Raw genomic sequence first — 12949 nt, 5'->3', positions numbered from 1 at the left:
ATAAAAGTAGAGAGTGGAACTGTGGTTACTATAGGCTGGGAAGAGGAGGGATTCGGGGTGATAGGGAGAGGTTGGTTAATGAATTCAAAATTACAAGCTAGATAAGAAAATAAGTTCTAGTAGTCTACTTCAACTTTTTGTTGTGGTTAAATATACGTAACATAAATTTTACCATTTTGAACAGTTTAAAGTGTACAGTCCTATACACTTGGCATGAAACATATTCACACTGCTGTGCAGCCATCACCCCCACCCATCTCCAGAACTTTCTCATCTTCCCAAACAGAAACCCTGTCCCCATTAAACACTCACTCCGCATCTGCCTCCCGATCCCCTGGCACCTGCCATTGTACTTTCTGTCTCTATAGGTTTGACTACTGTATGCACCTCATATGACTGAAAGCATACAATATTTGTCCTTTTGAGACTGGCATATTTTACTTAGCATAGTATCTTCAAGGTACACCTTCAAGGTGTCAGAATTGCCTTCTTTTTCAAAGGCTGAATAATATTCCATTGCATGGATAGACCACATTTTGTCTATCCATTCATTCACTGGTGAGCACTTGCTATGCTTTGACATTTTGTCTATTGTGAATAATACTGCTGTAAGTATAGGTGTACAAATATCTGTTTAAGTCCCTGCTTTGTGCTACTTTTTAATTTTTTAAAAACACATCCCACAATCAAAATGTTTTTATTGGTACACCTCTTTTTTTTTCTTTCTCCCCGACTGGAATATAAGTGACATGAATATAAGGTTTACTTCTTCACAACCATGCCCCCAGCACCAATAACACAGTAGTTTCTCAACAAATACTTGTATAAATTGAACTGGTATATCAGTTTTCCAGAAGGCTAAGACTGAAAGAGACTAGAAATGAAATAAATAGAACAGATCCTCTTCTTACCCCTACTTCTCCTCCCCTCTACCCAAAATACCACTGAGGAAGGCCCCCTGATCAGTAAATTTTAGGTAACTAGTCTTCTTAAGGCCTCAATCCAGAACACCTGGGGGCTTTTAAATAATCATTCTGTACAAAACGAGAGAAGAAACAAGGTAGAGAGAACTAGGTCTTTCTCCTTATGTGCCTGTTTCTTACATTTGAAGGAAATATGGTGGTTACTGGAGGAGACTAGGAAAATTATCTTAAAGTTTGCTGTATGTAATCCTCATGGAAGCTTTCAGCAAGACCTGAAACACTGTCCAACTCCCACGGCATTGGAGATGCATGTGTCCAACGTAATCTGATTTTCCTCTGATCAGACAATCTCTGTTTTTGCAGTTCACATCTCTGGGTCTATCTGGAGAGGACACACCCCTCATAAGGGGTGATATCATCTCCTCTTGAGGAGAACTGCTTCTCTGTTCACCCCCATCTTTGAGTGATAAAGAATGCAAGGTCCCCTAGTTTTCTGCTACCTCACTGGTTTCTCCTACTCAGTCTTCTTTGCAGGTTCTTCCTCTTCTTTCTGAACAGCCCAATTCTCTATTTTTGGTGCTTCACCATATTCACTCAGTCTTTTGGTGAAATCAACCAGCTTCAAGTACTGCCTATATGTCTATGCCCCTCTCCTCCCACTTCTCATCTTTAGTGGAGACCACTCTCTCAAATTTCAGAGTCCACTGGGATGTGAAACAAACATCTCAGATTGTTTCATTGTGGTAAACAAGCATAAAATTTACCACTTTAACAATTTTTGCATGTGCAGTCATTGACAGTAAGCACATTCATATTGTGTGCAACCGTCACCACCACCCATCTCCAGAAATTTTTCATCATCCCAAACTGAAGCTTTGCACCCATTAAACAATGACTCCACCATTCCCACCTCCCCCAGCTCTTGGTAACCACTATCCTGCCTTCTGTCCATATGAATATGAGTACTCCAGTGACAAATAGGATATTTGTCCATTTAGAGTATCTCAATTTTATCCAGCTGGCTGGTGAGCTCAGTTGGTTAGAGTACAGCCTTATAACACCAAGGTCACAGGTTTAGGTCCCCATACTGGCCAGTTGCCCCCCTGCACACACCCCACCAAAAAGGATGTCTCAATTTTGATGTTTTAAACCCTGAACTTCTGATGTCCCCTTTCTTTCCAAATTGGCTTCACCCACAGCCCTCCCTGTCTCAGTGGATGCAATTCCCTTTTTCCAGAGCTTCAGGCCCTAAACTCTGGGGTCACCCTGGGTTCTTCTCTCTTTTCACACCCATATCCTACCTGATAACCTATTCTGTTGGTTTTATCTTGAAAATAGTACAAACTGGCCACTTCTCAATTCTTTCTCTACTATTTCTACTCTGGTCTGGGCTAAGCATATTCACTTGGATTGATGCAATCAGTTCCAGGCAGCTGACTTTCTGCAATTCATTCTCATCCCATTAGACAGAACAATCTTTTAATTTTGTTTTGTTCAGTTTTGCCTGCTGGCTAGTATGAGAATCTGTCTGAACTCCTGGCCTTGGCATTATAACATCGTGCTCTAACCAACTGAGGTAACCAGCCAGCCCTTGTGTAATCTTTTAAACTCCTACATCAGATCATGTCATGTGTCTTCTCAAAACCCTGCAATAACCCCCTACATAAGTCAGAGCTAAAGTCTTTCAACAGCAGAGAAAGCCTCACATGATCAGAACATGATACGCATTGCAGCACCAGTAGGAAACTAATACATCTCTCTTCCAAATTTTGCCCATATCATTGGCATTAGATTAGGTCAGGTCACCACCCTGCCTCCACTTGACTACTTCAACAGCACCCTAACTGTTCTCTCTGCCTCTAATTTTTCCCAGTTGTAGAATTCCTAAAATTCTCATATTATACCTATGATTATAGCATGGCTCTGGCTCTCAAATGCTTATGAAATTCTTAGTATGTCAAATTAGACTATCAATGGTCTGTCCTCTATCTACTCTTCCAGCATTATTTCTTTTATTTTCTTTTTCTTTTTTTGTGACCGATAAGGGGATTGGAACCCTTGGCTTGGTGTCACCCGCACTGTGCTCAGCCAGTGAGTGCACCGGCCATCCCTATATAGGATCCGAACCTGCGGCCTCGGCGCTCCCAGCGCCACACTTTCCCGAGTGAGCCACGGGTTCGGCCCTTCCAGCGTTATTTCTAACAACTCAGCTGCAAGTTTCATCTATCTTCTGGATATACCCCACTCTTGAAGGTCTATTTTATGCCACCCAACTCTATTCTCCAGTTAAATTTCTACTCAGTATTTGTCATTCGACCCTCAAGTATCTCATCCTATTAGAAGTTTAAGAATCCCAAGTGTGGTGAAGATACGAAAAACCGAAACTTTCAGGCATTGCTGGTGGGAATGTAAAACGATGTAGCCACTTTGAAAAATGGTCTGGCAGAATCTTAAAAATTAAACAAAAATTAATGATAAGACAAAACTATTGCACTCTGGGTTATTAACCTAAGACAAATGAAAACACCTGTCAACACAAAGATTATATTCATAGCAGAGGTATTTAGGACAATCCCACACTGGAGTTATCCAAATGTTCCTTGACTGGTTAATGAAAAAGCAAAATGCAGTATATCTCTACAATATAATATTTGGCAATTAAAAGGAAGAAAATACTGATTCATGTGTCTACATGGTGCTCCTCAAAAATATTATGCTAAGTGAAAAAGGCGAGATACAAAAGACCACTATTGTATGATTCCACACATCGTATGACTGTATGATATCAAGAAAAGGCACATTTATAGAAATAGAAAGCAGATAAGTCAGTGCCTAGGGCTGGAGAGTGGCTATTAACTGCAAGTGAGAACAAGGGAAATTTTGTGGATAACAGAGATATTCTAAAACTGGATTGTTGGGCACAGGTGCCGCTGGTCAGCTCTGTGCCCTGTGAATATGCATAGTCGATCTGAAAAATTATATATTCCCAAAAAAACCACACCTCACATCAAAAGAACTGGATGGTGGTGGTGGTCACATAACTCTATAAATTTACTAAAATAACTGAATTTATACTTTTAATGGGTGGTTTCATAATGCATAAATTTACATGTCACTAGAACTGTTAAAAATAAACAAAAAATTTGCCTGGAATTACCCGAAGTGTGTTGAACATGTTTTCATTTGTTTTCAAGAGTATCTACTATATACCAGTGTTATTACTCTTACCAAACCGTATCACAGTCATTTTTGCCTCTCTGGCCCCTTCTTCAATTTGTACACAGTGTACCAAAAATACACGGTGGACAGTGAATTTAATTCAATGGAATCAAAGTGAATTGAAGCCATTTACTGAATTAGCCTCACTAACAAATTAGTAAATAATTTGAAGACCTTACATGCTTCCATAATAAGTTATTTTTTCCACCCTAGAAAGTCCTTGATTCCTTTTACGATATGGTCTTGATACCCCTCACAGTCTTCATCACCTGTGCTAGTTGAGGGTTTCACAGAACAGACACCGAGCCAAGGATTTATGTGCTAACACTCAATTGAAAGGAGCAAAAAGCACAGATGGAAGAGAGGAGAAGTGGGTACAGGGAAGAAAATACATCCAATAAATCTTGCATTAAATCAGCTGTCACAGTGAATGAGCAAAGATTTCAATCATATGGGGAAATTCTGGAAAATGGTATGACTCATACTTTAGAACAATCCCAGCTATGGGGTGAAAGAGACAATATACCCCATGTGTTTCCATTAAGGGAGTACCTGATGGGGCTTAACTCCATGTCATTTCTGCCACCATGCATTTGGCAAAGTAGGTTCTAGCTGTGTTGACCATTGGCCACAGGCTGGTGTGAAAGGAGCTGATGAGAGGATCCCAGGGAATGGGGGTTGAACCCTGACAGCATCTACTCACCTGACATTCACTGCAGGTGCAACTCTATCAACGTCCTTCTCCAAAAGTGAACTAGATTGTACAGAAAAGAATTTTCAGAGACAGAAGTAGATTAGAGGTTACAAGAAAAAGAGGGAGGGAATAATAAGTTATTTAAACAACTGGGTGCAGAGTTTATGTTAGAATGGCAAAAAACTTTGGAAGTAGAGGTTACACAGCATTGTGAATACAATTAATTCCATGCAATTGTATGTTTAAAAATGCTAAAAATGGAAATTCTTATGTTATATATTTTTACCACAATAAAATATGTGAACCACAGTCTGAAAACATTCCACAAATGTTTAACGTCCATTCTTGAAGAAGCCTTCAGAAACTCTCAGGAAAAAATTTAACCATGTAAGAGAACAATGCTTATTCTATTGATTTAATTATTATGAATTTTAGGATCTTGGTATACATCTTAAAACTGCAATCATGGGAAATAAAGGGCAAACAGAAGGAGAAAGGAAAGAAGGAAGGAGAGGATGTGGGTAGGAAGAAAGGAGGGAATGAAGGAAAATAGAGCATGAAGGACCATGAAGAATGAAGAAAGATCTCAGAGTTATTCTAGGCTGTGTATTACTATAAATCATCTGACCAAACCAGCTGACAGACCTAGATTGCCAATATGAAGCTGAAAATCCCATCAGTATTTTCAGGAAAAAGTAGCATGGCAAATGAGAAATGCAGGCTCACTGCCAGGTTGCCAGGTATAGTCAAAGCATAGGTAAATATAGTCCATATCCATCTCAGTTCCTTCCTTTATAAAACCTGCAGAATGATAGAAAACATTTCAAAAAGCATTTTCGGGATTAAGTACAGTCACACATGTAAAGCAACAACGACACTCCTGATATGATAAGCACTTTGCCTTAACTAATATCTAATTTTTATTCCATTTTTTTCCAGGGAAAAACAAGACCAAAAGCAAACTAAGGTAACGAATACCAACGCTCCAGAAGATGATTAGGAGAGACCACATCAGCACTTGGTATGAAAAGGGCTTGAAATCTCAAGCTAGAATTCTTAGGCAAGGCTGTAAGAAAACTTACCAAAAATGGAAATTTCAGGACACTGTATAGGATGACTATGCACAAAGAAGTCACCAAGGGAGTTGCTGAGGAGGAAGTAATAGAAAAACAAAGAGCACAGTAGAAGTGCTTAAAATAGAAATGCAGCATGTGTTTTAGGAGAGAGCAACAGCCAGAAAATTTAAATTCAAAACATCTTCTTCTGGGGCCCACAATGACAGCTTAGTTCTGAGATCAGTGATGCTTCACAGACAAGAGCCTGCTCTGCTGAAGAGTCTTCCCAGGGCCCCCTTCACATCCGTGTTCCTCAGGCTGTAGATGAAGGGGTTTGGCATGGAGGTGACCACAGTGTACATCACCGAGGCAACTGAGCTACTCTGGGAAGAAAGGGTCACAGCAGAAGTCAGGTAGACCCCAAGCCCAGTTCTGCAAAGCAACGGAACCACGGAGAGGGGAGACCCACTGGTGGAAAATGCTTTATACTTGCCTGCAGTGAAGGACATTCGCATTAAGGAGGAGACAATCCTAGAGTAAGAGAAGAGGATCCCTGTGACGGGAAACACACTCAGCAGTGCAGTTGCTACGTACAAGAAGACGTAATTGATGAGGGTATCAGAAAGGGCCACTTTGAGAAGTTGAGCAAGGTCACAGAAGGAATGTGCAATCTCAGTGCCTGTAGAGAAGGTCAGCCTAATCATCAGAACAATGTGAACCAGGGCGACCCAGGAATTGATGAACCAAGACACCAGAACAAACAGGACGCAGAGGTGGGGGTTCATTATGACCATGTAGTGCAGGGCATGGCAGATGGCCATGTACCAGTCATAGGCCAGCACAGTCAGAAGGAAGTTATCCAGTCCAGAAAACATCATCATAAAATACATCTGAGTGAGGCACCCTATGTAGGATATACCTTTGCTGTGTACCTGGATGTTCACCAGCATCTTTGGGACTGTGGTGGAGCTGAAACAGATGTCAGCAAAAGACAGGTTGGAGAGGAAGAAGTACATGGGGGTGTGGAGGTGGGAGTCAGAGCTGATGGCCAGGACGATGAGCAGGTTCCCAAGAGCAGTGACCACATACATGGACAGGAACAATCCAAAGAGAAGGGGCTGGAGTTCAGGATCCTCTGAGAAGCCCAGGAGGAGGAATTCTGAGAGTTGTGTGTGGTTTTCTGCTTTCACGTACCTGTGGTTTCTGTTGGGGAAGGAGGAAAAAGCAACATTCAATGAACAGGCAACTGACACATTAGCTAATGATCACTATACAATGTCACCATTGTATGAACATCCTTCACCCTCTCTTGAGTCCTTCCATTGATGGTAATTTGATTAGCCTGATTGTATCCTATTTTCATTTTAAAAGTGTATAATCATTCAGACGTTCTTTAATTTAAAAGAAATCTCTCTCTTTTCTTCATCTACTCAATAGGTTTAATTGTCCTGTTTGACTCTATGGACATAAACAAATTTCTTCTTTGATATGACCTTTCCAAAATACTTGAAGACACTTCTTGTCTTTTCCTTGATAATTCCCATACTTTCTCTGTTCTACTAGCGCTAAAGTAGTAATAAAAACAAGGATTTTCAAATCAGACAACATTTGCTCTGTGTCCTGTTTCTTCCTAGTGATGGGAAAGTTAACTCTCGGTACCTTATTTTTTTCTTTCTAAATGTGTAAGCTTTTGTGAGGTTCAGCAATGCCTTTGTGCACACTTGGAGTCTCAGCAAATGAAAGCTGCCATTATTACTGTTATTAAGTTTAACCTTTTATGATAATTATTATTATTATTTTATTTTATTTTTTAATTTTATTTTGTCAATATACATTGTGGTTGATTATTGTTGCCCCTCACCAAAACCTCCCTCCCTCCTTCCTCTCCTCCCTATGATAATTATTTTGGACATATAACTCTCTCAAAGTACAGTGTAGAGCTATAATTTAGAAAACAGGTTCTTGGGTCAGACTTCCCAGAATAGAATTTTGATCCAAAAACTTACTGCTGCGTGACCTTGTGAAAGTTATTTAAACTCTCTTAGCAGTGAAGTCAAGTGAGATGAGGCATGTGATTTTCCTACTGTGGTTCCTGTGACATATAATGGACATATCATAAATGTGAACTTTTGTTCTTCATATCACAATAGACATGTCTTGCATGGCTATCATTTATCAATATCCCTTATAAATGGGGCAGCCATCAAGGGTGGAATAAATACAACATGTCTGTTACCTCTTTGAACTGTCATACAGCACTGGAAATTAACAAAGATCCCTATGAAGAAACAAAAATACACCAGCATTAAAATTAAAAACAAGAGGTATGTGACAGCATGTGCTGATGGGTCCATAGTGTCAAGTTTAATTGTATTGTTCTAAAATCAATAGCTAATTACCAAAATAGTTGTGATGGATTTGATTAAAAATATTCAGAGCTTACCTAAATAAAATCATCCTAGAAAAATGAAAAAACAAATTTTAAAATCAATGTTTACATTCTCTGTGATAGAAAGAGGATCAGTATTATTAACACTAGAGAATGTTAATTAATTAAAGACACAATATAATCATAGAGAGCAATTTAATATTGGAATATGAATATTTGAGTTGAGACAGGAAGAATGGGTCATTGCTAATCATGGGAAGTAAAAAATGTATAAACATGCTAGACTGAGAGAACAGAATGCTAATCTGCATATGGCGCAGTGAGCTTGGTGATGGAGAGGACTAGAGAGGGCAGAGACTGAGGGTCAAGAGGGACAGAGTGTGTGAGCCCCACATTAGAGCATATTGTACTCTTTCTTGATGTGTCCGTTATGTTCGACAATTTATGTTTACGTATGGATCTGAGATTGTGACTGTTTTGTGTCTCATCACTTTTCTTTGCGTGGACTTACAGGGTATCTGGCACAGAAAAGGTGCTCAACTAATACAAATGTTTGGTGTAAAAGCGAGTTTATGTCAACAAGTGGCAACTAGAACATGAAAGAGAAAATTTCAAGCTCATCACCTGCCTGAACAGACACTCAATTGGATAGTAAAGTAAAATAAAATACATTGATATCTGTTTTTAAAATAATATGTGGTGAACTAGTAATACCAATTCTAGGAAGGGGAAGATGGTTTAATATTGGGATATATGTTAACACAGTTCATCACAGCAAGAGGTAAATGAATAGAAATCATAAGCAGAATTGCAATACAACAAAACGCACTGAAAATATTTAACAGCAGTGACCTTGGTTAGCAGACTCAGAAAAGATTCTTGGGACATGTAGAAACTAGAGGCACCTTCTTAACCCCATAAAGAATTGTTGTATGAAAACCACAGAAAGCAGGATATTTTACATTAAAATATGACAACATATTTGGAAAATTCATGAATAGACCAAAGCAGTCCACTACAACATTCGTCTTTTGATATTCTCCTGAACATTTAAATAGATTAGTCAGATAAGAAAAGGATATTGGCTTGTGTACCAAACATCGGAAATAGTTATATTATTTGTATTGTACTGTGGACATTGAGGTTAAAAACAAACAAACCAACAACAATAATATAGAACTATTCAGTGATATCAGTAAGTCTGATCTGCAGCAAAAATAGGTGAAATATAAAAAAAAAATCCAATTACATTAAAAAGAAATTAGAGTGTACCTCGTGTGTAGTAGATCTGTGAGTAATTAACAAACAAACAATTGAATACAGGAAATCTAACAGCAACCTTCAATGGTTAGGAAAGAATGAAGAAAATATGGAGAAGACATTCCAAAAAATAACACATTCCAGGAATGGCCATTTCTAAATCTTATTACAGAGAGATATTCTAGAAAGAAAAAAAGAAAGAAAGAAAGAAGAAAGAAAGAAAGAAAGAAAGAAAGAAAGAAAGAAAGAAAGAAAGAAAGAAAGAAACAACGAGATCTGGGAAAGATTCATTTTAGCAGAAACTAAAGTCCCTTCAAGGGACTCCACCTTCATAGGCTAAAGAAATAAGCATGGGACTGACCCAGGCTCATTATTCTAGAGGTTAAGGCCAGTACCCACTGTCCTCTTTTTGTCTTACCACACACAGCAGACCTCAGTGGGACACACTGACACTGTGTGACTGTTATCCCAGAAGCTTTGTCTTCTCCTTGAACTGTTTCTGATAAAACCATTGGGTTTTCAGCAAGGCTGGATCAGAGAATATCAGGTCGGGGCAACGAGGGCCTCTTTGAAGTAAGTCTCCAGTATCCCGAGGGTTGAATTCTCAAAGCTCCCTTATTAAGGGATTTGTTCTATTGTGTTTCCACTCTCCAAATGATCGAGCTTCATGTGGTACAAAGAAAATATCAGAATGGATGGCTCTTTTAGTATATTTTGTGTCTACATAGGCAGAAGTAGCCATAATAAGAAATGGATCAAGTTAATATTAATCTGTAAAACAGCCAAAAGGAAAAAGAAACAGTGGAAGGAGGGAATGAAGGAAGTAAACAGGAAAGAAAGGAGGGAAGTAAGAAAGGAAAAAAGAAAAGAAGGGAAAGAAGGGAAGGGCGGAGGGAGGAGGAAAGAAACATGAAGAATGAAACAACATCTAGAGATATCCTGGGCTGTATATTACAATGAACCTTACAAATCAACCAGCTTTCAAATTCAGTCTCCAGTTTTGATTTAAAATCACATCATATTCCTATGAGAGTTAGGAGTGTGAGCTCACTGCCCAGTTACTAGGTTACAGTCCAGATCAATGTGAGTCTCTTCCTCTGTAAAATGTGCTGATTGAGAGAAAATCTTTCAAAGAAATTGTTTCAGGATTAAATGAATTCATATATGTAAAGCAACAAGCACAGCCCTGATATGGTAAGCACTTTCACTTGAGTATTGTATAAATTTGATTCCAGTTATTCCTGAGAAAAACAAAACCACAACTAAACTAAGGTGAAGAAAATCTATGTTTGAGAGGATAATTTGGGGAAAGACCATGACAGCACTTGACATTAATAGTACCTTCAATCTGAAGTTTGAATTTTTAGGGATGGCTTTAAAATAACTTAAAAAGGTGGAACTTAAGGAGGCTGTATGTATATACACTCAAAAAGCAATTACTGAGGGAGTTTATCAGACAACTAATACAAAAATAAATCAAAGCAAAGTCATAGGCAATTTCTCCCCCACAAAATCTTATGGGGGAGAACAAGAGCCAGAATATTTAAATTCACAAAATGGCCTTAGGAGCCCACATGTGCATCTCGTTCTGAGGCCAGTGATGCTTCACAGACAAGAGGCTGCTCTGCTGAGGAGTCTTCCCAAGGCCCCCTTCACATCCTTGCTCCTCAGGCTGTAGATGAAGGGGTTCAGCATGGGGGTGACCACAGTGTACATAACTGAGGAAACTGAGCTACTTTGGGGAGAATGGGTCACAGAAGAGCTGAGATAGACCCCAAGTCCAGTTCCATAAAACAAGGAGACCACAGAGAGGTGAGACCCACAAGTGGAAAATGCTTTATACTTGCCTGCAGTGGAGGACATTTGCATTAAGGAGGAGACAATCTTAGAGTAAGAGAAGAGGATCCCTGTGACGGGAAACACACCCAGCAGTGCAGTTGCTACGTACAAGAAGACGTAATTGATGAGGGTATCAGAGTGGGCTACCTTGAGAAGCTGAGCAAAGTCACAGAAGAAATGTGGAATCTCAGTTCCTGGAGAGAAGTTCAGCCCAATCATCAGTAGAATGTGAGCCAGGGCTACCCAGAAAATGATGATCCAAGACATCAGAACCGACAGGACACAGAAGCGAGGGTTCATGATGACCGTATAGTGCAGGGGGTGGCAGATGGCCGCGTACCGGTCATAGGCCATCACCATCAGTAGAAAATTATCTAGTCCACCAAACACTGTGAAAAAAAACATCTGAGTGAGGCACCCTATATAGGAGATGTCTTTGCTCTGTGCCCGGATGTTCACCAGCATCTTTGGGACTGTGGTGGAGGTGAAACAGATGTCAGCAAGGGACAGGTTGGAGAGGAAGAAGTACATGGGGGTGTGGAGGTGGGAGTCTGAGATTACAGCCAGGATGATGAGCAGGTTTCCGACCAATGTGACCAGGTACATGGACAGGAACAGTTCAAGGAGCATAGGTTGGAGTTGTGGATCCTCTGAGAGGCCCTGGAGGAGAAATTCTGAAAGTTCTGTGTGGTTTTCTTCTTCCATGTAGGTGGGGTTGTCTGTTGGTGAATTATGTAAAAGCAACATTCAATGAACAGCCAACAGCCACCTCATATAATCATGACTTTACAATGTCTCCCTTGGATGAATGTCCTTCCCCTCTATTGAGTCCTTCCATTGACAGTGATTCACTCAGCCAAGTGTTAGCCTATTTATATCTGAAAAGGTATAATTATTCAGACTTTCTTTAATTTAAAGGAAATATCTCACTTTTTATCATCTACTCACTAGTGTTAATCGTCCCGTTTGAATCTGTGGACATATACAAATTTCTTCTTTGATATGACCTTTCCCAAAAAATTGAAGACATTTCATGTTTTTTCCTATATAATTCCCATACTTTCTCTGTTCTAATAGCTCTACAGTAGTAATAAAGAGAAGGATTTTCAAGTTAAACAACCTTTATTCTGTAACCTGTTGCTTCCTAGGTATGGAAAAGTTAACTCTCAGTCCCTTATTTTTTTCTTTCTAAAAATGTGGTTATTAGTGTTAATTTTTGTGAGATTCTGCAATGTCTTTGTGCACACATGTAGTCTCAGCAAAAAAGCTGTAATTATTACTGTCATTAGCTTCACCTTTTATAATAAGTATTTTAGATATATAACTCTCCCAAGGTACAGTGTAGAGCTATGATTTATAATACGGGTTCTAGGATCAGACTTCCTGGTATACACTTTTGATCCAACAACTTACTGCTGTATGACCTTGTGAAAGTTATTTAAACTTTCTTAGTCATGAAGGCAAAAGAGATGAGACATGTGATTTTTCTATGGTGGTACCTGTGACGTATAATGGACATGTCATAAATGTGAACTTTTGTTCTTAATATCGCAATAGACATGTCTTGCAA

At 39.3% G+C, this 12949-nt stretch overlaps 2 protein-coding genes across 2 annotated transcripts; both read right to left on the bottom strand.

The window, feature by feature from the left end:
* Window positions 1-6142: 6142 nt before the first annotated feature.
* On the bottom strand, window positions 6143-8348 carry LOC134387570 (olfactory receptor 7D4-like). The gene is made up of 2 exons (XM_063110007.1): window positions 8335-8348; window positions 6143-7094 (listed from the first exon to the last, which is right to left on the bottom strand). The coding sequence occupies exons 1-2, from the start codon at window positions 8346-8348 to the stop codon at window positions 6143-6145; spliced, it is 966 nt and encodes a 321-aa protein (XP_062966077.1).
* A 2797-nt stretch (window positions 8349-11145) lies between these two features.
* Window positions 11146-12087, bottom strand: LOC134388148 (olfactory receptor 7D4-like). The gene has a single exon (XM_063110959.1). It carries the CDS (start codon window positions 12082-12084, stop codon window positions 11146-11148), a length of 939 nt encoding a protein of 312 aa, XP_062967029.1. The 5' UTR covers window positions 12085-12087.
* Between the last annotated feature and the right edge of the window lie 862 nt (window positions 12088-12949).

Source organism: Cynocephalus volans, chromosome 10 (assembly GCF_027409185.1).
Source record: "Cynocephalus volans isolate mCynVol1 chromosome 10, mCynVol1.pri, whole genome shotgun sequence".
NCBI classification, from domain to species: domain Eukaryota; kingdom Metazoa; phylum Chordata; class Mammalia; order Dermoptera; family Cynocephalidae; genus Cynocephalus; species Cynocephalus volans.
Note: the sequence above shows the minus strand (reverse complement) of the source record. Positions and strands in the feature narration are given on the sequence as shown.